Source organism: Lissotriton vulgaris, chromosome 6 (assembly GCF_964263255.1).
Source record: "Lissotriton vulgaris chromosome 6, aLisVul1.2, whole genome shotgun sequence".
NCBI lineage: Eukaryota > Metazoa > Chordata > Amphibia > Caudata > Salamandridae > Lissotriton > Lissotriton vulgaris.
The window spans coordinates 157,229,149-157,255,872 of NC_141694.1; the positions used below are offsets into that span (position 1 = coordinate 157,229,149).

At 43.7% G+C, this 26,724-nt stretch overlaps 1 protein-coding gene across 1 annotated transcript in view; it reads left to right on the forward strand.

Annotated features, from left to right (window-relative positions):
- TRAM2 (translocation associated membrane protein 2) overlaps positions 1 to 26,724 on the forward strand; it is a 238,503-nt gene that overhangs the window by 58,761 nt on the left and 153,018 nt on the right. Inside the window, exon 2 of the mRNA XM_086926192.1 lies at positions 18,457 to 18,520. Coding sequence (XP_086782318.1) covers positions 18,457 to 18,520 — 64 coding nt within the window. The remainder of the gene's footprint in view (positions 1 to 18,456; positions 18,521 to 26,724) is intronic.

Sequence of the window (26,724 nt, forward strand, 5' to 3'; positions counted from 1 at the left end):
AAAAAAAAAAAAAACAGATGTGAGAAAACGGATGGAGGTGGTGGGAAACACGAAGAGCGCAAGGGTGGTAGGATTGGAAGTAGGATAGCAACATACAGGGGAAAAGGGTAAATGGCAAGAAACGTATACTTTCCCATGGAGTGCTAAAAGCAAAATAAATAATGGAACTGTGGAAGGATACAAATTATAACAAATGAATATTAAAGAAAAGGCGCTCCTGGAAGTGACAAATAAAAGGGAAGGAAGGAAAGCCATTGAATAAAAAGCAAGCAAATTAGATTGACAAAATAGCCAACCATTAATCAGCAATGGGCTGGCTCAGAGCCCCTCTGTAAGTTTTGGTATTGAGCACAGTGGGTCTTTCGACAACAGACCGCTAAAGCGGCATGTAGTGGAGACCTTAAAAGGCAAGATGTTGACTTTGCATAAAGTGGATCCGCAGGTCTTCCCATGTAGCTATTGTCCCTTTAGATACTTGCTGAAAGACAGATATAGTCGACTATTATCACGAACTGGAGGATGAAAATATCTTCATCTTCTTCTGAAGGTGAGGTGAGTCATATGATGGGGACATTTGGGTGTAAGCGACTTGAAACCAAACTTTAGACCATTAGATGCTACCATTTTAAGCCCCTAGAGCAATCTGTAGAAGAAAAATTCTTTGCCACCTGAAGAGGATGGAGATGACAATACCAAGGCATGACTGGCAATAGTATTACCATAATCTAGCCTACCTTTTACTATGGATGGTACCACCACATCCTTTATTGTTGAGAGACCTGACATGGGGCCATATTTATTTTCAAACAATAGTGTTTTCTGAAAGAAACTGTTAAATGTTTTAGTAAATTTGACTCCAACTTGTTTTGTGCTTCCTCTAACATTGAAATCCTAACCAATTACATTGAATTGCACACCTGTGAGAGAAGGGGATTGCTGCTGAGTAGAGCAGCCTTGCTCTACCCCAGAATGCTTTGTAAGTCCTGGTGGCTACGTGCCTCCACACAAGGTAACAGTGCAGGAGCATTGCTCTGTTGGGATTCTACACGCATCCACAAGGCTGTCCCTGGAGAAGAGGGAACAAGTGGTAATGTAGAATAGGCGGGCCCTGCTTTTCGTGGCCAGCTTTTGCCCTCTATTTGAGGGTTAACTTTGACACAAAGATATGTTCGGGATCATGGATGGGTAACCCTAAGGAAGGGGCTCCAATTGTGAGTGCATCATGTCTTGCTGCCAACGTTCACTCTGAACTCTCTGATCACAAATATGCAGTTGTTAGGGACCAACTAATAAAAGGGGTAACCCATTACTTTAGATCACAGGACTTTTTACTTGGAGAGTGGGGAAGGGTGTTTGACATCTTCTGTGGGGGGGGGGGGGGTGGAGGGTAGCAAGGCCTATCCCTCAAGCCAATAAATAGTCTGCTACCAGTCAGGACCACTAATTAAAGGGTGGGTGGGGGGGGTTCTACTTCATACAGACTTAGAGAGCGAGCGGATGGCTTAGATCATACCCTTGGCGGCCACCAAAGTGTTGCCGTTCCGTGACTTTCAGGGCTAGTGACGTCCTAAACAGTCAGGAACTGCATGTGAACTTTTCAGGCATCGAAAATAAGATAGGACGGTACAGATGCACAGTACATTGTGGATTTTCATACTCATGAAGAATATATTTCTGATTAATAATTAATGTCGGCATGACCTAATGAACATTTTGAATTGTTAACAAAAATATTGCAGTTTTATAAAACTTCTTTTTCCTGTGCCTGACCAATCGAGGCTCAAAATTAGGCGAAATCTTCATCTTTGATTTCAATGCAGCAATGATGTTTTGAGTGCCGTTTCTGATCTCCTCTCACCAAACAAAATGTGCACTGATGGAATGGTTTGTGTTGACGTGCTGTTCTCGAAGAACTTTGTGGAGGCTTCTTCAGCGTTGCAACAGTTCAAGACTGTTCCTGCCTGTGGCACTGCAGGGCGATTCTTTCATTAGGTTTTTTATTTTATTGTGTGTTACTAGAATTGTATTGTCACATCCATTGACATCCGCTCAGTAGGACCTTATTATTATTTTATTTAGTTCGATATTACAGTACTGTGATGTGTTTCGTGGATTAACCTATTATTCATTTTATTCTGACAGCGTAACTTTTTCTGTCCATTTTATCACAAAAACCTCCGTTTTTGGAGGTGAGCCAGTTTGGTTTCCCCTACTTCAAAAGCGTACGTACCCTTGTCAATCTGTCGGTTGTTTAGGACTTAAAAATGTTTACTCTGCGACTTGACGTCATGGCTCTTACTGCATTTGACTGGGCCCTTTCATAATTCCCTATAATTATTTTACATTACAGTCTGATTGATTCTGAGACTAACCATTATTTTTGCATAGTGTATTAGTTTGATTTGTTTATTAAACCTTCATGGTTGCTAACTTTTACTTTTCTCAAGAAGGCTTATTTAATAGACAATGCAGATGTATTTGCTGTTAGTCTAATCTTCTGAGGGACACATTGCCTCAAATGTTTTAAGTGCAACACTGTGCTGGTCCTGCATAGCTGCTTTATCTTAGATAATCAGATAAAATGGCGTCAACTCTCATGCGCATGGTTTGTGACGAGGAAGAGAAGAGCTTGAGCGTGCATTCATCGTTCCATTACGTTTCCCATATTTAAAGGCCATGACAAGGTTTTCTTCAGTTTGTGTCGAATGTCTAAAGTTTAAATGTTTTTTGTATTGATTTTTATCCTACTCCTTCCCCGCACCCCACTTATTTTTCTATCTGCAGTAAGCCAGGCCAGTTCAGAGGCTTTTTGGAGATCTAATAAATGAGGAAACGTTTCCGAATTTGCACATTTACTAATCAGTCTTAAAGTGAAGATCTACATCCTTCTCAAGCAGATAATGCCAGTTAAGGACTTAAGAGCATTTGAAGTTTGTGGAAATTGCATCTCCTAACTTCTGGAAGTAGTTTTTCAACTTCTAACAACTTCCCAATGTAAAAAAGCTTTAGAAAAAGAAAAGCGGGTTATAAATTGACCAAAGCGTTACTTTTGTGGGAGAATTATCATACCAAAAGGGGGGATTTATGGAAATGTTTGTGCTTCAGCAAAGTTGCCAAACTTCAAAACTTCTCAAATTGTGGAATTTCAATTTTGCAGACCCCTAGACAATATGCAATATTTTTTTGTTCAGGATTTTTCATAAAAGCTTGTTAGTTTTATGTTCTCCTTGTCCTATGTATTAGTTGGCTCAATGGCATCCATTTCGTAGTTGATGGTTTTTGGGCTTCATTTGTCCATGCCATCAGTTCTTTAACTGGGCCTTGGGATTTTTTTATTTGCATACGTTTTTGGATTCCATTTTCCTGATACCTAAAGCAATTTTTTTTACTTGAGACATTTTTTTAATTTTCTGGAAAACTATGCGTTAGGTCGCATCATTAGGTAGGTTTTAGTTTGGTTCACGATTCTAACTATTGGTGATTTCTCTTAGCAGATTTGAATCTCTGCAAAACTGGCATGTGCCGATTTTAAGTCGGTGAGCACTATTTTCTTTAATGATCTTCCTCTATTTCACCCACGACATCGCAGCATGCTGCACGCTTTTAGCTAAATATTTATTTATATTACCTAGCAGTCCGCTTTAACGAAAGCCGCCGCGCTTATTTAAATATTTAATTTGCATTGTGGTCCACTTTCACTTTAGCGGGCGGGCTTATTTATTTAATTAACATTAAAATGTGAGAAAAGTAAGAAACAAAGTCCAGGAATGAAACGTGTATCATTTGATGGAGCTATCTGGCCACCCTAAACATGTGACTTTTTAAAAGTCTTCTGTATAGTAGGAATTTGGTCGGTTCCGCAAGAGCCCGGCGAGGGTAGTGGTCCAGTCGGTAAGCTTGGATATCCTCTGCAACCAGGCTTGTCCGTTATTTCTTCGTCTCCTGAATGCTTCGCCTGGTTTTAAGCGTGGCTGAAGGTGGCAAGCTTCTCTCTGCTGCTGGCACAATCTCCCACCGAGCTATCTTTATAGTTTGACTATTAGCGTTTTTAACGTAGTTGTAAGCCTTGCATGCTTCTTCCCCTTGCGAGGTTTCCGCTGCCTAGGCCATATGCTGTGGAAAAAGACACCGATCCTGGGCCTGGGGCCATGGTGGCGGGGCAGGGTAGGCTGTGGGAGCCATGGTGGTGGGGCAGGGCAGACCGTAGGGCAGTGGTTCCCAAACTTTTTTGACCCACAGCTCCCTTGACCCAGTGGCAATGCCCGTGGCTCCCCACAGTTACTTTTTTTGGAAGGTGGGAGGCATGTGACCCCGGCCTCTGGAGTACATGCATTTTTCTCCCTGAAAATTATTTGGGATGAAGCTGACAAAGGTGTTATAATCGTATATGCAGGGTGTTTCGTATTACTAAGGGAGCGCCTCTAATAAAACATTTCTAGTTACACTTCTTTGCCTATTCCTTTTTTAGATTACCCTCTCTAACTTTTTTTATTCCACTTACAGTGCTAGATAGCACCCCTATGCATGTAGGCCCCAGTGACAGTGTTTCTGCTCTTGAAGAATATTTGCACACCCTTCCATTTCTACCCATGTCATACGTACCAACACACCTCTCTCAGATTTTTTTAAACCACATACAACTTGATTTTTTTATGTCTCCTCCCTAAAATTGGCTCCAAATCAATGCAAGTAAAATAAATTCCTTTTTTTTTTTTAAACTTCCCTCTCTTGATTCCAAATGATAGCATTATGCCTTATATGGGGGTTTACTTCCCTGTGCTCAAGGAGAGAGCAGGCATATCTGGAAATGTGTGTGTACTGAAAGAAATCTGTACTAGAAGTACCTATTGTTCAAGTACTAATGTCAATACTGATATAATATTTAGTGTGTTTAATAGAGAGGACAACTATACTTTCCTGATAACTTGCATTAGTGTAAAATGCATTTGGAAAAAAATAAAACTATTAACAAGTATAACAAAATTAATCAGGCATCTTCCACTTACTTTGGGAGTGTTGGAAAGTGAAATTTTGAGTTCATCTCCCTCGAAATGCCATCGATTAAGCACTATGTTTACAGCTTTAGGCATGTCACTTACAAATCATCATCATCATGTGTTTAAGTCTAATTAGTTTAACTGAAGCCAACAGACCCTTCAACATAAAAATGCATTAAAGCGCTTGGTGCGCTGCTCCCCAGGCTAGGTTTGATGGCTCCCCAGGGAGCCATGGTGCACAGTTTGAGAACCACTGCCGTAGGGGCTGCTGGTGAGTATTTTCAAACATCCAAAGTGCGCAGTAGATGGCAGCACAAGGGAAGGTGTGCCTTTTCCCCTATCGGTGTGTTTTAGGTGCTATGACTGATTCATTGAGGTTGATTGTCCCACACCAAACACACACACTCCCTTTCCACTCATTCTCCCACTCTTTCTTCTCCTATCTTTGTCTCTCTTTAACTTTAAATCGCTGTCTCCTTTTCATCTTTTTCCCCCTCCTTTCTCTTTTTGGATCTTACTCCATCCCCTTCCCTTTATATTCCACTTCCTCTATTTCTTTCTCCTCTCTCCCTGTCTCTCACTTTCTCTTTATTTGAATTCCCATATTTCTTTCTTCACTCGTATTCATTGTTCTTTTCTTTTTGGACTTTTCCTTTTCACCTTCTCTTTTCATTTTACTCTCTCGTTCTGTTGTATTTCACTTTCTCTGTTTTACAGTTTCTTCCCTCTCTCTCTCTTGCGGCTTGAGTGTCCGGTGCTTCGGCCTACCCCCAAGCCCCCCCACCCCCCGCGTCGTTACAGTATCTTCTCCCACTGGTACATCGCCAGGCAGCACGTACCTCCCGGAACTTGAGGATGTTTCTCGACCATCTCTTTGTATCAGAATATAGATTAAATCAATATGCTTACAACCGGTTTCCTTGAAATACCACATATTTCCAAATCTTCCTGAAATAAGATTACATCAGCCTAAGCACTGTATTAAACTGCATCGAAATAACATTTATGTAGCCCTTACCACCCCTGATGCGACGTGGAAGCGCTGCATTTTGTGTTAAGTAAATGAAGCATGTGCCGTACTGATCAATGTTGGTCACAGAGGGATAATGGCATTTAAATGGCACCCAGTGTGTGACACAGTTTGTGACCGGTCTCAGTTTGTTACAAACACCGATGTTGTGGTCCAGGTATATCCAGAAAGGGAGAGGGTGTACTTAACATGGTTCTTGTCTGGGCTGTCTGCCTCACATTCTCAGGTACAACATTAAACAAGAGGAAACAGTAAATGGTGGCACGGCTGCCAGGTGTCCTTAATCATGTGTGCACCCTGCATGCAACAATGCACTATCCGCCACACTGCTCTCTGCTGGAGGCCGTCATGAACCCGACCACTCTTTAAAAGCGCCGCACAGGCGCAGAATCGCGGCCGCACGCAAGGGGTTAAAAAACAACACATAAATAATAGGCATTGTAATTTACAATGCCAATAGCTCAAACTCTCGTAAAAGCGAGACCTATTGCATTGCAAATGATTGCTACTTTGTTCTGTGTAGAAATTAAGTTACAGATATGAATATATTTCCACATTTACGTAACAGATTGATGCACACGCCTGCATAGATGTCTGCATCTTTTTACTGCTATGAGCACCATTATGTATTACAATTTCCATCTGAAAAGTTTAACATTATAGCACCATCACATGTACCCAGCTGCATCTTTTTAAGGTTCGTTAGGGTTGGTTATTTTCTTAAAACACTTTCCACCACCCGACCACTGCGTTTTGTGGAGCTCCTCGGCAAGTGCCTGGCCGTCCTGATTAACAGCTACTCAACCTAAGACCCGCTTTACGTTTTAAAAAAGCAAATAAAGTTAATGAAACCAAATGTTTTCTGTCTGTATTTCTCTGTAAAAATCGAAACTCGAGAGCTATACCTTTGAGTTAGGAAAGGTGAACTGATAATCGGAGTACATGGCTATTCACATCCCATAAATGTAGAAGGGGATATTATTCTTATGAACTTCGTGCCTTTGCTGTCTTTTGGAACAGCAGGTCCTGCTGCACGTCTAAGCGCTTTAGTGTAGCCAAGATCCCATGTTCTTCTTGAGCGTGTCTCTTCCCAAAACAAAAGTTGTTTAAAAACGATTTTCCCTTTCTGGGATTACTGTCTTTGCATGTGATTGTTACAGTTTAATATTGCAGTTTTGACCTGCCTGTGATTGCATATGTTATCACCTGTTTTGTGTTTTAAACTTGTGGTTTTCCCTGCCCATGATTGCTTGCATTTAACATGTTGAATTGTGGGATTTGCAGTCCAACCTCTGTAGTTTGTCCCTCTCATTCCTTGGTGACAAATCTGTTTTCCCTCCAAATTTCTCCTTTGCTCTGTGTGTAAAAAACAGTGCACCCCCAGACACCATTTTTGTTTTCAAAAACCCTATTTCTCATCCTGTGTCTCTTTCAATATATTTAATCTAAATATACTTACTTCCTTTATGATCTATATACTTTCAATGTACTTATGGATCTATATATTTATCACTTTCTTCTAATTTAGCATTTCCAATGCACTAGCCTATTTCTCAGCCTATACTTCGCTCAATATATCTTCTAGCCCTTCCTTCTGACTCATCTCAAACTTCTTTCTACTACTCCTTCCAATGCACTACCCTATCTCTCATCCTATACATCTATCAATATATCCTCTACATCCACTCTCTCATTTATCCTAAACCCCCATACCACTACTATGATCGCCAAAATAACCCTTTCTAGACTATCTCCTGCTCTACCCCTCCTTGCATCATCTGACACCCTTTTACTACACCGATCCCCTAAAACAAACCTTTCTAAACTCTCCCCTCTGACTCCTCCCCTCTAAAACTCCTTTGTACTCATCCAAAATCCTCTTCCTACTGCTAAGACCTAAAAAAAAAATCCTTCACTCTTTATCCCTCCACTGTCCTTTTCAATCAAAATTAACAGACTGACATGTTCACTTCTCAAATTCCATATTCAACTATACTAATATACTGCAAAAATAACTGATTAACATATCTACTACTCTAATTACTTCATATTTATACTATACTAATTTTCAATACTAATCCTTTATGGGTTCCGGAGTGGCGTGCTACTCGCCAGAAAAGCGCTTTAACACCGATCAGGGGTAACAAGTGCTATATGAATACAAATCTTTCTTCCCCTTTTATCCCTCCGCTATCCTTCTCACTCCAAGTAACAGACTAATATCCACCAATGAAATTACCTCATATTTCAACATATTAATTCACCACTAATCCTTTATAGGCTTCCTGAATAGCGTGCGTCAACAAGTGATAAATAAATACAAACCTTTGTCCTCTTATATGCTTCTGCTATCATTCCAAATCCAAATAACTGACTAACCTATCCACCACTTAAAAAGTACTTGCATGTTTCACTATACTAATTCAACACTAATCCTCTATGGGTCCCGGTGTAGTGTGCTACCCTCCGAAAAAGTGCTTTGACGCCTTGTCAGGGGTAGTAAGCTCTATATAAATGCAATTACAATACAATACAATACAATACTTGCCCTAGCAGTCGCGGCTCGTGCAGGTTAGAGCAGTTGGACAGGTGTGTGTGGGGGGGGGGCGATTTTAAAGGATGATGACCAGGGAAAATTATCAATTTTATTTTACCTCATCCCTTGGCACCACCTCACCCCCTGCCCCTCGGCCCAACCACCCTTAGCTGCATGGGCCGTGGCTGTGCTCCAGTACTTCTGTGGGCAGATACCAATTATTCTGGGTAGCCTCGAGAATCTTTGGGTTCTCTCTGCTGGGCCCAGCAACATGGAACAGTTGGTGGGGTTGCCTGTCCAGTAAATCGTCCTAACATTAGGCATACTTTTAATAGCTTGGTTTAAATTTAAGCTCCAATAGTCGTATGGAGCTGAAATAGTAGACCAGTAGGAGGCGACCATTTTGGAGAGCACCTGATACTATGTGTTAGAAAGGATTGGAAAAATGGCCTACTAATGCTCGGAGCAAAGCGGGTAAGTTTTGTCAATGCACAATTAATTTTGGACAGTCTAGGTGCATTTTCATCTGTAACACTTCTCTCTCTGAACCTGCCAGTTTTAACTAACTGGACAATTGACTGAGTCATCAAATAACTACACTTGCCCCCGGTGCAATCATTGTGTTGTTCTGAACTAAAGAAAACCTCAGTGTTTACATTTGATCATTTTAATAAAACAAGCGCGCCAACCTTTTTAACCTTTCTGACTCTTGTGTGGCATGTTTTCTTATTCCAAATACTTGTTTGCCATCTCAGTTTAAATGAGACAGATTGGTCTTGTTTCACAATTTTTCAATTTGTTTCTAGGCACTTTTCCATGTATTTTTTTGCCTGGCGTTTCCGAGCTGCTGTTGTGTTTCTTTCCCATTTTTGCTTCTTTCCCATTTTTGCTTCTTTCCCATTTTACTGGCCCCGTAGCCTCGATTTAAAGTAGTTCTTCTCCATGTGATGTTGAATGCTTGCTGCTAAACCAGGCTGTATTTGCATATGACAAATTCAAATTACACACCGTAAATGTATAATACTGAATTTTGTAGTATCAGATTCCTTAGCTTAGAATTATCCCCAGGTGTTAGACTGTGTCTGGACATTTTTTGTGAGCAGTAGGTGGCGCTATTCGGTTCTGCATGGGAGTGGCTGTGGAAGTGATGTGTTCAGTGCCTGTCTAGGCACCACCCCAGCACGCTGATGTCTGGTCTTTTCTTTCCGCCCCGGTCGGTGCAGATCCGGAGAAGAGCTACCTGCAGTCGCTTTTTTGACTGATCTTTTTCACCTTTTGTTGAAGATTTTTACGAGACATTGTCTCTATGTGGCAGGGATGCCCACACAATCTGCCACTGGTGTTTTGAGCGAGACCACAACTCCAAGACCTGCATCAAATATCGCGCCATGCACCCCAAGTTCTTGAGAGAGCAGTCTCTCAAGCTCCTTGCCACTCAACACTGCGATGAGCTTAATCCCAGTCAAGCGGAAAGTCCCAGGATCAGTCGCAGAGTTATTGCGTCACAAAATAAAAAGAACAAGAAGTCAAAGAGGTCTTAGACTATCACCTGTCCGTCAAAGTCATCCAACGAGACAAGGGAACGTCTGCAGTCAAGGCCTGGCTCCACGGTTGAGCCTGTTTCTGGGCCGTCTCCATACCTCCCCGAGTTTCCTGGAGCCGGAGCAACACCCGTCCAACTCCGTGAGTTTTATTAGACTGTGCATCTCATATTTGGGCAGCCCATTCCTGCTGGTGCGCCCCTGGGCCCTACAGGTTTGGGAGGGGCCCCCACTGGTTTTCTGCTGGAGGGCTTTCATCCTGTGTGAGTCGGGCCTCTTGGATCCATGGACAGATCCGGACTGATTTATTTTGGAAGATTGGGGCCCCTGCCTAAAGTGATGAACCCTAGCAAGGAAAATAACTTTTTTTGGAAAAAAGCATTCAGGTTATTAGCTTTTATATTTCATGAGTTATCTAGACGCTGATTTGGATCGAAAAATTCTATTAAATCATCATTTGTTCAAAAATATTTATTTATATCTTATTGTTTTATTTACCTTTTTTCCATATCTTTTCTATTGTTTATACATATATAGACACTTTTTTTGTTATTTTTTCTGTACACATATTTTTACATCTAACACATTATAGTTACTATACAATAGAATTTTTTTTTTTAAACTTTCAACAATACGCAGAAATTATTCCCTTCAACGCGTTTCGGTGCTTCGCCTTCTTCAGGAATTCTGCATTTTTTCTTTATATAAATCAATGGTGCTGAGCTGTATAGGTTGGAGGACGTTTAAACTGGACCTGTAGTTTGGTCTTGCACGTAGTATTAGGCCGGTTTATTTCCTGACTGTTGGCAGAATTGGTGACTGTATATGCCGTTATAGTTCGAGTCCAATTACGTTAAAGGCGCTTCTTTTTTGAGATGTTTACCAAATAGTAATTCTGTATTTGCGATAATGCTCCCTGATATTTCTTGTCTGGTGGAAATTATCTCCCCATATGTTACTTGCATTAAATGCCGGCTCGTGTTCTTACTTTTTGGTTACTTCTGGCTTCAGTTTTTGGAAATGCGCTTTAACTCTGGTCCTTCCTGTCAATGCGGTCGATATTTGATAACTCATGAAATATAAAAGCTAATAACCTGAATGCTTTTTTCCAAAAACAGATCCGGACTGATGCCGGTCAAGCCACCTCAACTTCCCCCAGTACTGGCTCCGTCGGCGCCGTCCTGATTCTTACCTCTGACGCCGAGCCGGATGTACATGGTTGACGGCAACTGGAGCCCTTCCATCCAGGACGGAGCCTCAACCCTTTTCCTGTGAGCTAGGACTTGGGGAAGGTTGGGAGGGGGCACTGCACCCTTCTGAATACCAGCTCCTAGTCCCCAATGAGGACAACTGTATGTGGATGCAAGTGGACTGGACAGCTCCTCAGATAGCATGGTCTCTCCTCCTACTGTGGCAAAGGAGGAGGGAGCCTAATTTCCTATGGAGAAGAGGGTGGTCGAGGTCCTGGACCTTTAGCTATCCTCCATGGCTGTCAAAACTAACTTCTTCAGCTGGGAGTCACCCAATCCGAACTGCTTATCTTGTTTAAAGAATACCCTCACAGATGTCATACTAGAGACCTGATTCAAGCCTTACACAGGGGCTCCTGTAAATCGGACAATCGCCCACCGCCATTGCCTCTACACAAGGAATCCCAGTTTCCTAAAGCAACACCCTACCCTGGAGAGCTTGGTGGTCCAAGCCTCCACTTCCTAGCTAAATCCTGGTGCATTCTTTAACACGCCGCGAACAGGGAATCCAAGGAGCTGGGTACCTTGGGAATTATGTTTTCTTCCATCAGTCTAACTGCGATCCTTTTGGGCCAATAATCCCACTCGCTTTGGAACTCTGTTGGGTGATTCCGTCAATGGTTTGGGAGGAGTCCAGAGCCATACTCTTCCAAGCTATTGTTGACTAGGGGAGAGGGGTGGGGGGGGAATGGCACAGCTAAATTTGTCATACGCTGTGGGCTGGATTCGATGACCCACTAAGCAGAGCTGTTTCTTGATCAGTGGCCCAAGGTGCCACACCTGGTTTGAAACCATTGACTTTTGGGGGCATGTCTAGGCCTCGCTCATGAACATACCCTTTGATGGTTCCCATCTGTTCCGAGACAAGCTAGACACCATGCTATAGTGCTTCAGTATACCAGAGCTACAGCCAGGTCCTTGGGCCTTACCATGGACCCCCACCTACCCCTGTCTGCCTTTTGTGACAACAGAAGGGATTTCCAACTGAGTCTGTACCCACCCAGCCACCACAGCATGCAAGCTTCTCACCCCTGCATGGCTGAGGACGCTGTACCCATAGACCCTGTGGGTCAGGTAGCCAGAGATCAGGCCAGTCTACCAATACACTGGCAGCCTCCAAGCGTCTTTAGTTTGTCCTCTGACCTTCATGGACATCCACTGGGAGGCAGGATACACTGCCATCTGCACCTCTGGAGATGCATTAGGTATGCACTCATCTTAAATACAAAATTGAGCCAAGCAATAAAAGCTTCCGGCTTACCATAAATGGTGAAGAATGTTGGTTGCCGCCTTAAAGTCGTAAATTAATGGTCAAATTACTACAGGTGGATCTCAACCTGGCAAGGAAACATTGTGGTTAGTGGTGAACGTGTCCAGATGTCCAGCATTGGGAGAACGCAAACACTCTGTGTGCTAGGTCCTGATTGGCTATGTGTTTCTAGCTCATGTGGCATCTGACTTTAGGGAGTTTTCAGAAGCGTGCATACTCTTCTGGCCATGTGTGCTTTATTGGGAGCAATCTCCCCTGATCCTTGTAATGTCGTTGCACCTATCTGTGGGATTGATCAAGAGTTTCGTGCCCGACTGTTTACCTGCCAGCTCTGCACTCTCCCACCTGTGACCCATCAATCAGAAATCCCAGGCCTAGGTCGCAGGGCCTGCCTGACTATGAACTTGCGTATCGAGGTAGATGTGGAGTTCAGAACAGGAAATTCTATTAATGAGGATGATAGTTATTTTTTATCGATAAATGCATCCGTATCCATATTAACAATGTGTCCCGCAGATGACCAATTTCTATTTCATGTAAATGCGCTAGTGGGTTACTGCTTTTAACACAGAGATCCCTTTGTTACTTGCAATTCATAAATTGTAATCCTAATATAGCACAGTGAGCTATGAAGAACATGCAACTCCTTCACCCTTAAACCCTCACTATCTCATGTAACACATCCATCCTGTAGATTGATTTACACACACATGATTTATTGTCAATGTATAATGTGTACGCATGATGTAATACGCTCCGACACCCTGCATTGGGATGAGTAATGCTAAAGCTTTATAGAGGAAATAAAAATAGTGGTATTTAAATTATTGTGAAAATACTGGGACAGACCAATACATCTGAAATTCTTAAAGTACATGCATTTATCAGATACAGAGACTGAACAAAGTTAACAGTATGCCTCTCTAAAGTACCTGTGAAGTGATAAGCTGTTTGCCTTTGTTTCCCCTCTATTACTTTTATGTGTGAGGCTCTGGATAGTTCGCAGCCAGGATACCCCAACAAAATAAGGTCTGATGGCCCCTTCATGTTGGGTTTTGTTATGGGCGCAGCTGGAATCTGATAAGCCCCTTTGCTGCTCAGATAAAAAGCAGACTGCTAAAAGTGTTGCAGTGCCTGAAAATTACACCTGGAAAAGGTTAGCATATTTCTGTGGGGCTCTACCTCTTGGCAAGGTAGACTGCGTTCATCCTGTGGAAATAGTGGGTGGACGCCGTCTACCCTGTACAGGGTCGGATTGGTGAGGCGGGCACACAGGCAATGGCCGAGGGGCCAGTATCAGAGTTTCAGCTGTGGGCTACTTTTTTGGGCAGCCTGGGTGCCCTATTTGGGCGTCGTCTGTGTTGTTGGGATGTTGCCAGCGGTCCAGTGGGGCACTAAGTTGCCTTTCTGGAGGCAGATGGACGTCCATTACCTCCCTTTTATCAACGGGCAGAGGTGTCACTCCTGTTCTCTCGCTGGGCCATCCAATTAATATATGCATTTTGAGTGGGGGCAGTGGGCCTGAGCAGAAGTCGCCTCACTTGTTTTCAGGTGTGTTTCACCAGTGTGAACTAATCCGTGCATTTTTTTGTTTCATCTAAGTGCAGCTACAAAAATATGCCTCTGTCTGAGACCCCCCCCCCCCTGCAACCCCCTTTATTAAAACTTGGCCGACGCAGTGTTTTGCGGAATGGCAATCTGCAAATTTTGGGCCACTGGACGATTTTTAATCCCAATCCAACCCTGCTTGTGTATCCTCGACTTGTGCCCAGGACGCAGATCTGTATAGGTATTGATAAAGAATTGGTTATCATCTTCACTTAGGCTGAAGGGTTCCTTATCCATCGCCCACAATAAATGCACATTTGTGAAAGTAACACGTCACTCCTCCTATGCCCCTAATTGTATGGGGAAAGTAAAACTATCGTTGCAGTTTACTTATTTCAATTTCCTGTAAAAACCAGGACTGATCAGAAGTTCCCACTTGAGAGCCAGTATTTATCGTCCACCAGCTGCTGAAGCCCCTCTGCGGCCTGGATTTCCAGACCGTGACGGACACAGAAATCCTTTCTCTCTAGACCGGATGAACCCTACCGCACGCCCACGCGGCGTGTCAAGTTCACGTCGCGAGTGACCCCTGCAAACATTTCCACCGAAAGCCTGCCCCCTCGGCCGCCCACCCCTCCGGCCGCAGCCAGTCCGCCTGTGCGCAGCTGGCGCCCTCCTTGGCGGGCTCCAGCTGCTGCCGTGTTTGTGCAGGCCGGTCCTGGCCCGCGGCCCTCCCGAGACACGGTCTCAATGGGGAGAAAAGTGACGCCGTGCGGCGACACCCTCGGAAAAGGGTCCATGTCTCGCAGGAGCCCGAGAGGCAGTGAGGAAAAGACAGTCTCCCGGTCTTCTCACCCTGCATCTCATTCACGCTTTTCCCAGCTTCAGAACGGACTCTTTCACCCTTTCCAGTTTAACGTCTGTTTGTGCTTTAAGAGCAATGACAATCTGAGTCATTCTTTTCCGTACTTTGGCCTGCGCTAGAAATTGAAAAATGGAGTGCCCCTAGCCCTTGCATGCCTCTTAAGAGTCTGGAAACAAAACAACAACTCTTAGATCTCCACGACAACAGAAATTGTGTGATGGCCACAGTGTACGCATCTCTGCCCCCTCCGCCCCAAACCTCTGCCGGTCTTTAAATTGGCCGCCACTACTGATGTACATGGGGAGGCATTTACCTGATCCTATAATGGCACCTGCGCCATATCTGGTGATCCCAAGCACTGCACCGCCTTTGAAGGTGTGCTTCGGAGATAGCTGAACTTTCTGTGCTACCCCCTACGCCCCTGCGTTTGCTTAACACTTCAGTCGGTGCAGCTGGAAGACCACTCTCTCATACATGACCCAGCAGACAGGCTTGGGATGCGGTGGAGTGGGGGATAGAATGGGGGCAGGGCACGACACCAGCATCTGCATCTCCCATGGCCTCCTGAGAGTTTCTCTGCCAAATGCAGGTAAACTCCGCTAGGTTATGTGTAGGCTCCAGTGCTCTAGCCGCTCTCTCAGGACCAAAACACCTCCACAGGTCTCACGCTGGTTCAAGCGCCTCGGAGAACTGCGGCCCTTGAGCGCCGAGTCCAAACTCCACTCTCTCGTCTCCCTTTTGGTCATTTTTTGTGATATTGGGTATTTTGATTCTAGGTGCAAGATTTTCACACAATATCCTTTGGCGAGTGAAAAAAACGTATACAATTTGAGCTCGATCGCTTGCTCCTGTACAAGGTCACTCTTTACCAACGATTTGTAAGGTTCCGGGATAATTGTAACCTGTCCCCTGATAATTCTAAATTTTAATGTTCAATCTCCGATATTTTCTGCATCCTGAAGCACCCATATTGGCTAATCCTTCGGTCAAAATGTTGGCATTACGCCAAATGGATTAACATGTATTTTTCAATTTCCTCCTATTAGAAATGCTTAACTGGGTAGACTTTTGTCTTAAGTTCAACCAGCCATTTCTGTTACGTTTTTCTGCACCGTGTGTATTTTTCGGATAATTAGATGAGTACTTACACTGTGCGACCCTCAACTGAAATCCCATTGATATGTACTCTGTGCACGCTGTAATTGTATTTAATGTATCTTCTGGTTTTTCCTTTTTTCTCCTATTCTTTTTCTTTTCGTATTGTCTTTCCTGCAGTGATGTTTCACACATTGCAAGTATTTCCTGTGCAGAATCATCTGAAGTTATTTAGCAATACAGTTGTGCCAATGAATTATACTATTGAATCCTAGAGAACTTGTGTTTTTTCGATTTATGCTGGCACTTTTCTCATAAACGTCCAAAATATTAAGCCTTTTCTTCGTTTTCAGTACTTCCTATCGTTTCATTCAGTTGGTTGTGTCTTTACCTACACATATGTCCTTTTAGAAAGTGAAACCTTTTTCAGAAAACTAAGTCACGATATGGTTTAGTGACCTTTGTCTTGAAATTGATTTTGTGTTATCATAAGAAGGTAAATAGCTTCAGACTGTTACAACCTTCCTCATATTTCCCTTATGGCTCTCTGTGGACTTGCATTGTTTATTAAAGACTCATATTGCGGATGTGAAAACTCAAGTCCTATCTCCTCCCTTTTATGCCAGTTAGACAAAATCGAATTGATAACTATTGTAACTAGGGATGCCACTGTTTACCCTTTGGAGGTCTTGTTCCTTCCACCATCGTAACAAAGGGAAACACTCGGTGTCATTAAAACAATTTTATAGTTGGTGAATTAGTAAAAAGGGAAAGGCCTTCCAACAGAAAAATGTCTGTGAGGGGCTTCCTTACCAAAGCCTCAGGCTTGCGTGCAAGTATAGCCATTATATTTTCTAATAGAATGGAAAAAGAAACATTCTACAGGTTGACATACACATGGAAAAGAAGGCTATCCCGAGAATGACTTCCAGGCCTGCGACACGTCGAAGCTGTGGCTACAATGATTCGCATTTGCAAACAAGAATGTAAGATATATATGGTGTGGATTTCAGACCTGTGCGTGGATTTTCAAATCCCAGTCTGGTAGGCAGTGGCGTTTTCTGTAGGATCTGGTCAATAATTCCTCAAGAGACCATTCCCATATTGCTAGGACCAGAGCTGGAATACTAAATCTGCCCAGTCAGTGCCTTGTGAAACAATGGCCAAGACCCGCATGAACTAATGGTGGAGATGATGCCACCATATATGCATCTCTGCATGTTTATCTGATCAGAGGCTCCCCACTTGCTTGCTTAATCTCCATAACGGCCCCCACAACGCTAAGGATGCCTGGCCTCCACCTTGGGGGTGCCTAGGAGTGGACACCTCACAGGGAAAGCCAGAATGGGTTCCACAGCGGTATTCGTACAAGCGCCTTGAGACCCTTGCAGGTGAGTAGTGCGCTATACAAGTATTAATTTACATTTTTACATTACGAAGACCTGGTCTCGAAATATTGTCGTTTCAACACGCAGAGCAGTTATGCGTCATGCCATTTTAATGGATGACCCATAAGTTGGCTTGAGAAGAAGGTTGATGCTTTCACAGGGCCTTTCTCGAAATGCCGCTGGTAGTGTTTACAGCTTGCTCTTTGCAAGCCAGCACAGTGCAGGGATTCTTGACTCGCTTCAGTAAGTGAAAGCTTCCCTGACCACACCACACACTGTCTGCTTGTTCTGTTCGTTTGGTTGTTACCCTCCTGCAGATGGCGCCCTTGGCACCTGGCAAGTATTGCCTTACCGTAGACATAGCTCGTCATCCTTCTTCCAGCACAGTACCTTCTTGGGTAGGACTGAACTCTTGCAATATTCGTGTTCGGTGTGTTGTGGAACTTGTTTTTGCCCTACCCAAGGATCTGAATAGGATCAGAGACGATGCACTCAATGCCGCGTAACCTGAGGATGGCAACTGTTCAAAGCTTCAGAGTTCTGGAGAAGAATGTGAACTTTGGGAGAATATTCGAGACGTTAAGATGACACTCCTGCGTCTCCCACCCAGATTTATTCAGTTCATTTCAGACAACACAATGGGCAATTGTGAGGAGAGGAAAAGGAGTTCTGTCTCAGATCCGTCTGCATTTCCCAGCCTAAAGGCATGCGGCTGGTGCAAGGCTGGGAGGGGTGCTGGTTGCAAGGATTCGTTGTGTTCTAGTTTGCCAGCCTGGGCTATAACTGAGATCGCTCTGTATATCAGCCAGTATCTTATAAGGTCACCGTAAAGTTAATTTAAAAAGTACTAATAAGTGTAAACATAAATATATGTACATATATACACACCCATTACTGCGGACTCCTGTTAACATTTGCTTATCTTTGATTTCATAGGTCACTGCGAAAACTGCCTTCTTATTTATCTTACCTCAGTACAACATTAGTGTCCCTGCACCAGGTAAGTGACGTTTATTTCCGATTTTGTTAATGTAATCTCTGATTAAATAACTTGTTTATTTGAGGTGCAGACATAAATCTTTACAGCCACAGTTTATTCGTAATTGCATCAGCAGATTTTGAAAAACTAAAATGGCCTAAGCTCATTATTTCAAGTAAATCCTTTTGATATTCTTTCAATCTGTTTTTTTAGCTAAATAATTAATGCTAATTATAAGCGGATGTTTAATTGGAGGTATGGTTCCCTCCCAGAAACCAAAATCCCATCATTTACATTCTCATGTGACCAATCTTATTTTTGAAGTTGTTCCTAATCCTCTCTACCAGCAGCTGGTGGCAGTGCCAAGAGCCGGAGCAGGTCTTTGCCTGACCTGCTCCGCTAGCGCCACGTCCCAACTCCTAATGCAGGTCTGCGGCAGTGCGCTTAGATACGTTTCAGTAGACAATGGAACTCACTGTTGGGAAGGTAAACAGTGGCACATTGTTATTTCATCCCCACCAGCACGTGGTTGTAGGTAGATAAGGTGGACGAAGGAGAGCACTCCAGACTGCCTGGTGTCCTTTTTTCTTTGGAATACATTCTTCTAGTTAGCATTGTTTTCTGTGAGTTCTGTCTTAATAGTGCAGTGTCACCTGTGTGTGTGTGTGTGTGTGGGTGTGTGCGCGCATGTGTGTATTTATTAAAGTTAATTGTGCAAAACAAATTTACCACTTACCACCGCATTGGCCCATTAGAGTGTTGAGACATGCCTTAGTGACTGCACCCCTATAATGTCCTTCATAGAAGATGTAAAGGGATTGCAATACCCAGGAACCACTTCACACCTAGCTAAAGATGCAAAGATTAATGATATTTGAAGAGAAACATCAACAAAGACTAATCTGCTCCGAAGGCTTTGACAGATTTGTCCCCAAATTATTTTTTGGTTAAGTTTAGCTATTTTCCAGTTCACTTTTAGCTGTGGTTGTTCTTATTGCTTTCAATGCATCCCTCCCCTTCAGTGGTGGCGGGAGGTGTAGGGGTGGGTGGCGGCGGGGGGGGGGGGGCATGTGGTATTGGTTGCATATGTAGTGTGTGTGTGCGCATGGTATGTCTCGTGTGTGTGTGTGCGCGTGTCGTGTGTGCACGTGTGGAATGCGTGGAATGGATGCTTGGTGAGAATGTAGAGGCAGTGAGTGAGAGACGGTTGCTGAAGGATGAGGGTGGAGGTTCCAAAAATTGGGTGAAATACTTAAGAAATTGTGCAAGGATGGAATTGTGGAACCAGTTGAAAGTTCAGATTGGGTTTCGCCAGTCGTGATTTCTCTTAAATCTAATGGCGATTTACGTTTGTGTGTCGACCTAAGATGTTTAAATGAAGCTATTTGGGTTGATACGTTTCCTCTTCCAAATTTGCAAGAACTTACATCTTCTGTCGGTGGATCTTCTTGGTTTTCCAAGATAGATTTGACGAGTGCTTATCACCAAATTGTGTTAGAGGATGATTCTAAACATTGTACTGCTTTCATTACCACAGAGGGAATGTTTAGGTATAAACGTATGCCATTTGGCCTTGCAAGTGCTTCTGCTGTTTTCCAAAGAGAAATGTGCAGGGTCTTACAAGGCATTAAAAATGCTAAAGGGTTCCAGGATGACATTTTAATATACGGGAAGAACAAGGAAATGTCATGATGAAAGTTTATATGCTGTTCTAGATGCATTAAGAAATAGTGGTTTAACCATCAAGAATGAAAAATGTGTGTTTGGGAAATCTGAAGTAGAGTATTTGGGACATGTCATATCTAAAGATGGTATTCGACCAAAAATTAGTCATGTTGATGCTATTTTAGCTGTCCCTGAACCAACGAACAAGGAACAATTGATGTCATTCCTAGGACTAACGGAATTCTATTTACGTTGTATTGAAAATTATGCCTCTAAAGTTGAACCGTTAAGATTATTGTTAAAAAGAGGTGTAGCATTTGCATGGGGTGAGCAACAAAAGATATGTTTTGAGAAGGTGAAGAAAGAAATGGTTACAACACCATGTTTGAAACCTTTCTTACCTAATGCTGAATGTATACTGTCTGTGGATGCATCTGGGTATGGCATTGGTGCTGTGTTTTCTCAACATGTCAAATCAGAGAAGTGGGTAGTAGCGTATGCTTCACGCACATTGACAAAATCGGAACGTAATTATTCCGTAATAAAAAAAGAGTTATTGGCTGCTTCATGGGCTGCTGAAAGATTCAGGATGTATGTGTGGGGGAAAAAGTTCAAAATTTGCACTGATCATAAACCATTGGTAAATATTTTGAGACCTGAAGGTGGGAAAAACTTGACTCCTAGGTTGGCTCGCTTAGCTTCTAAGCTGCAAATATTTAGTTTTGAGATAGAATATATTCCTGGTAAGGATAATGTAGTTGCAGATGGTCTTTCAAGGTTACCTAATGGGGACTTAACTGGTGTTGGAACCAATAGCGATTGTGAAATAGCTTTTACCGTCAAGGATGTATTTCTGATAGGTGAGAAGGATGTTAATAGTGTTGTATCCGAGATGTCTTGGATGTGCGAGATGCATAAGGATGTTGTTTTGAGAGAAGTTAAACGGTTCATAGTTGATGGTTGGCCAAGAGAGTCTAACTTGAGGGGTGAATGTGCTGCATTTTCAAAAATTAAAGATGAACTGTGTGTGGTTAATGATATTATCCTAAGAGGTGACAGAATTGTACCTCCAATTAGCTTAAGACAGGACATTGTTGAGAAGAGTCACATGGGGCACGGTGGTATGTCTAGTACTAAAAGAAGGATTAAAGAATGGTTTTGGTGGCCACGGGTTGATTCCATGGTGGATCGATTAGTAAGGAATTGCAAAGTTTGTAACGCCAGTGATAAGGTGGCAAAGCCATTGAGTGTGCCTTTAACTATGGTGAAGTTACCTGAGTATCCATGGCAAAAAGTGGCTATTGATTTCATGGGTCCATTTTCAGCTTTATCAGCAAAGGATTGTTATGCTATTGTATTAGTTGATTACTATTCGAAATGGCCCGAAGTAAGGATGGTAAATGGGATGACTACAGATGTGGTCATTGAGTTTTTAGAGGATGTATTCTCTAGGGAAGGAGTACCAGAAGTTCTGGTTTCGGACAATGGGCCACAATTTGTCTCGCAAAAGATGGAAGAATTTCTAGCGGTAATGGGTATCAGGCATACCAAATCATCATTATATCATCCCGAAGGTAACGGTCAAGTTGAGCGCTTCAACAGGGTGGTTAAGGAGGTGATTGAATTAGCATTGAGTGCAGGTTTACCTTGGAGGAAAGCTTTACAAGAGAGGTTGACTGCATATCGTGTCACGTCGCATTCCGCTACAGGGAAAACACCCTTTGAGATTTTGAGAGGCAGGAAACCATTTACTGGTTTAGTTCCTTGGTGGTTGAGGAAAAGGAATGATAAAATGTTATGTAATAATGGTCATATTGATAAAGAAATCAGAGCTGAGGTCGGAAGGTATCAAGATCGTAGTCAGCAGTATCACGGAGGTAGATGTAATTGGCCTTTAGTCAAGATTGGTCAAATGGTTAGAGTAAAGAATCCCAGGATTGTGTTGAAGGGCGAAAGCTTATGGTCCAAACCCTTGAGAGTAGTGAAGGTGTTTGGTAGTGCAGTTGAATTGGAGGATGGCAATAGGTGGAATTTTCGGCAATTGAGTTTTTGCAATGAGGGGGATGGTGTGGTAGGCTCACGATCTGGTGGTGCCTCACGATCTGGCGGTGCTGATGAAGGAGCGTGTAGTGGTTACATGTTAGGTGATGATTTTGGATTAATGAAGGATGTGGCGTCAACTGGTAGTACAGGCGGCTGTAGTACTAGATGTGACATAGGAAGTAGTGTTTGAGATATTGTTGATGTTGGTTCACCTCATACCAATTCTGGTGTTGTAGGTGAGACTCTACGCCGTGGTAATAGGACAAGGAAGTTGCCTGTCCGGTTTTCTGATTTTAAGTTAGGATAGTTCTTTTGATGTTGTTCAAGTTTGTGAGGAGGAGGGTGTGTGGTATTGGTTGCATATGTAGTGTGTGTGTGCGCATGGTATGTCTCGTGTGTGTGTGCGCGTGTCGTGTGTGCACGTGTGGAATGCGTGGAATGGATGCTTGGTGAGAATGTAGAGGCAGTGAGTGAGAGACGGTTGCTGAAGGATGAGGGTGGAGGTTCCTGCTGTGGTCTGTGTCGCTGCAATGTACCCTTAACTTCAAATAAAGAAGAAGTAATCTACTTGACTCCTACAACTCTCCTTTCAACAGGGCACACGCATCCACAACTACCTCTGAGATGAAAGGAGGTATTGCATATATATATTTGTGTGTACATATTGCTGTATTGTGTCTGTCAGAGGGAATACACTTTGTTAAATTATATGGCGAGGAATTCTTATCTGTGCTGGATACCACCATGTCTTAACCTAGTGGGCCAGTTCCTCTACTATATTGCTTTCTCCAAGGTCCAGCAGAATTCCTAATTCTCTCAGTTTCTATCCCCCTAAAAGATTATAGGGTGACTGTAAGTTGTAGTTGGTTTGATCACGAATCATGGGGGCGTTGTACAGTAAAAAAAAATAGAGAATTTGTAATAATCTTTCCTGAATTTTAATAGTGATAAGGGTTTGAAGTGCTGCTGGAAGCACCTTATAGTTATTTGGGATAGCACCTGAACAGACATGATGCCTACTTGAAGTAGTGAATCCAAGGAGTAATTCTTAAATGCGTAGTAAGCTACTTTAAAAGGCAGTTATGCCTCAAGAGGAAGCCCATTGAGCTCCATATGTATACCTGCACTTTAATACAACTTCTTACTCCCTATGTTATTCATGTTGCTGCATGAAAAGCTTCCCTTGTAATTACTAGTGAGAAGGTGAGATATCCTGCAAGGACTACATTTTCAGAGTCCACCATCTAATCCTGCACTACATTCATAAAAAATGCTATCATTAATGGTGGCTTAATCTGATGTAACGTATGTAGCTAGTAAGGAAAAATGTCTTAGCTATCATAACTAAAAGTTTCAATTCTATTAAGGACTCTGAGGTGAGGATTATGCTCTTCTTTCTTCCATTAACCAAATAGCAGCCATGAAGTGTAACACAATATAAACAAATCTTCATTTCCCATAACCCCAGGGGAAGAGAAGTTCACAAACAAACAAGTCTCTATCCAATAAGGTGGTGCTAGCCTCTCCCTCTTTCTTCTGTGACAAAGCTAACCGTGGAAGATTTTCAATCCTGTTTAAAGGACTCCTTCAGTGCAATTCAGAGACACTTGTTAACCTGGGAAGGACATCCCAAGCAACAACAATAGCATAAACTAACACCAGGAATCATGAACATTGCCATGCCTTAGAAGATTGTAACGTACACAAACCTCAAACAGTAAAAAACCTTACTTACTCTAATAATCGGGTCGATTGATCCTCATAGAGTGATCTAATCCTCACCTCGGAGTCCTTAATAGAATTGAAACTTTCTGATACGATAGCTACGTAAGTTTTTATTCTATGGCAGGACCCAGAGGCAAGGATTATGCTAGTTTAAACGTATCCACCACCAGAGCCGGAATGAAGGAGACTGGTTTGAAATAAATCCTTTTGAGGGTTAATCCAATGAAAGTCCGATGCATTCTGAATATTCTCCAAGCAGGCACCCAAAGCAAAAGCTTTTGAGGCTATTGTCCCCGAGTGGAGTGTGCTCTGAATACCTTGGTGTCCATTCCCGCCTCTCTCCCCGAACGCCTTGATGCATTTGAGAAGGCACAACTGAAAAGGCCGAATACGAGATTACTCTAGTAATATGAATAAGGACTCCTTCTGAGTAAAGGATCTTCCTGTAATGTCTAAGGCCCGTATGTCTGACACTCTCTTGCAGGAGACCAGACACAATGGAATGGCCAATCCGACAGAAAACTGCTTCCTGGAAAGGTATTTATTGCTCGCCCATGCAGGCACATTTACGGCTTCCACACTGGGGTGATCACCACCAGAGCCACCTTCTCCGGCTCACCGGAGTTGTCAGCTGCATGATCCTAGCAAATGGGGGGGGGGGGGGGGAAGCATAACCCTGCTCTGTTGACCAAACCTGGAGAAAAGCATAAGTCGCTACTGCTCCTGGATCCGGTCTCCAGCTGAAGTTCCGGGAAGTTGATGATTTAGTCAGGACGCAAATAGGTCGATTGTGAACGGACCACAAAGAGAGATGAGGGCTTGAAACATCATTGGCAGATGACGAGATTGCCAATTCGCCACTTTGTTGGCTGGACCCTGGAGATGTTTTGCCGGCACTGAGACATGTTGAGTCAGGCAGTATCCCCAAAAGTTCCTGGCTAGGTCCGAATGGGCTTTGGACCGCGTACCTCCCAGATGGTTGAAATAGCGGAATGCCGCTACATTGTCCATCTTCAACAGGACACCAGATTGCACCCGGTATTTGGCCCAACATTTGATTGCGAAAGAGCTTCCCTCAGCTGCAAGAGGTTAATGTGTAGGGACTATTCTGCAGCAGACCATCCGCTTCCATTGGAGAATTCCCCCACAGCGAGCTCCCCAACCTGAACCACTGGCTTCGGACTCGATCACGAGATCCAATTGCAATCCGAAAAATCGCTCGACCAATCTACGCCGCCATGTGGGAGAGCCACAGCTGTAGTTTCTCCTTGGCTTCCTCTGAGTGGGGAACGTACTGGAAGTATGTGAGACCACGGCAGAGGGGAGAGGCCTTTAATCGTTGGTAGTCCTGAAAGTGCAGGGGACTCGGAAAAAGTGTCCTGAATTGAAGATTCCAACAGGCCAACCACCTTGGCTATCTGGCTGAGGGAGGTCCTTGGTTTTGCCAACTTCTGCCACACCTCATGCTTTTGGCTATCTTCCTGGAGGGAAGACTCAGTGTTGTGGCCACAGTGTCGATCACAAACCCCAGAAAAGTGGTTGAACGTGAAGGGGCCAGGCTTGATTTCGCTTGATTGATGACAAACCCAAGGGATTGAAGGAGATCCACTGCGATCTCAAAATTGGGGGACAGAAGAAGTGAGCGTTGATCCATCAGCAGCATATCGTCCATGTACAATGTCATTCGTATGCTGGAGGCCCACAAGTGTTCTAGCACTTGCCTCAGAACCTTGGGGAAACATCAAGGGAGCGACGACAGGCCAAACTCGAAAGTTTGGTTGTGCCACTAGAATTGGAGGAACTGACGATGCGGCGGAAAAATGAGGATCGTAAGATAAGCGTCCTTGAGGTCCAGGCGGACCATCCAGTCGCTGGGTCCAAGGAGGTCGCAAAGGAGGTGGATGCCCTCCATTTTGAAGTGGTGGTACGAGTGCTGACCCCTGTCCTGTTTCTGGACCAGAAATGATTGCTCAAAAACTCAGAGGGGTGAGCAATGGAAAGACACATTGCCCCTTTGGCCAGAAGCTCCTGAATCTCCTGAATCTCCCGTTGGATAAGGATGGCCTCCTGCCCGGAGAAAAGGATGGCGCAAGGGAAGGGGGTGGGGGTGGGGGAGGGGGGGCATGTTGTAAAGGGGACCCTGAGAATTCTATGTGGAACCCTTGCACTGTCTGGAGTACCTAGGCATCAGATGTGAGAGCCTGCCAATTGTCTATAAACTGCGTCCGTCAACCCGCCTACATTCAAATGACTGCAAGAAGTAAATGAAAAACTCAGTATGTGTATTGGGGTTGGCTCCTCTACCCCTTGGGGCCGCTGCGTTGGCCTCTGTGCCACGCCCAATACTTGGGTGGAGGTAGAAACCCTTGAAGTGCGAGGAGTCTTGCCATTGGCCAAACTGGGATGGCTTGCCCTTTCCAGAGGCAGAGTAAGAGGAACGGCCAGCTGAGCGCCCCCTACCACTGCCGACCCCACTGAAAACATGCGCATTGAAAATGCGCTTCACCCTTGACTGGGCCTTTTCAAGAGAATCATACGTTGAGGCAAATTTGCTGAGCTCTTTGACGAATGGGTCGCCAAAGAGCCCGCCATGTGCCACCTGGTTCACCTCTGACGTGGCAACTCCGCTAGCTTGAGATCAATTTTAATTAACAAGGACCTGCACCTCTCCGTCGAGATGGGGTGGTTTCCTTTTGCAAGAAATAAAATGGCCCTTTTGGCCCAGTTAGAGAATACGTCTGGGGAAATTAAGGCTCTGGATGCCTTGGCGTCCCTGCCATGTCAAAGATTTT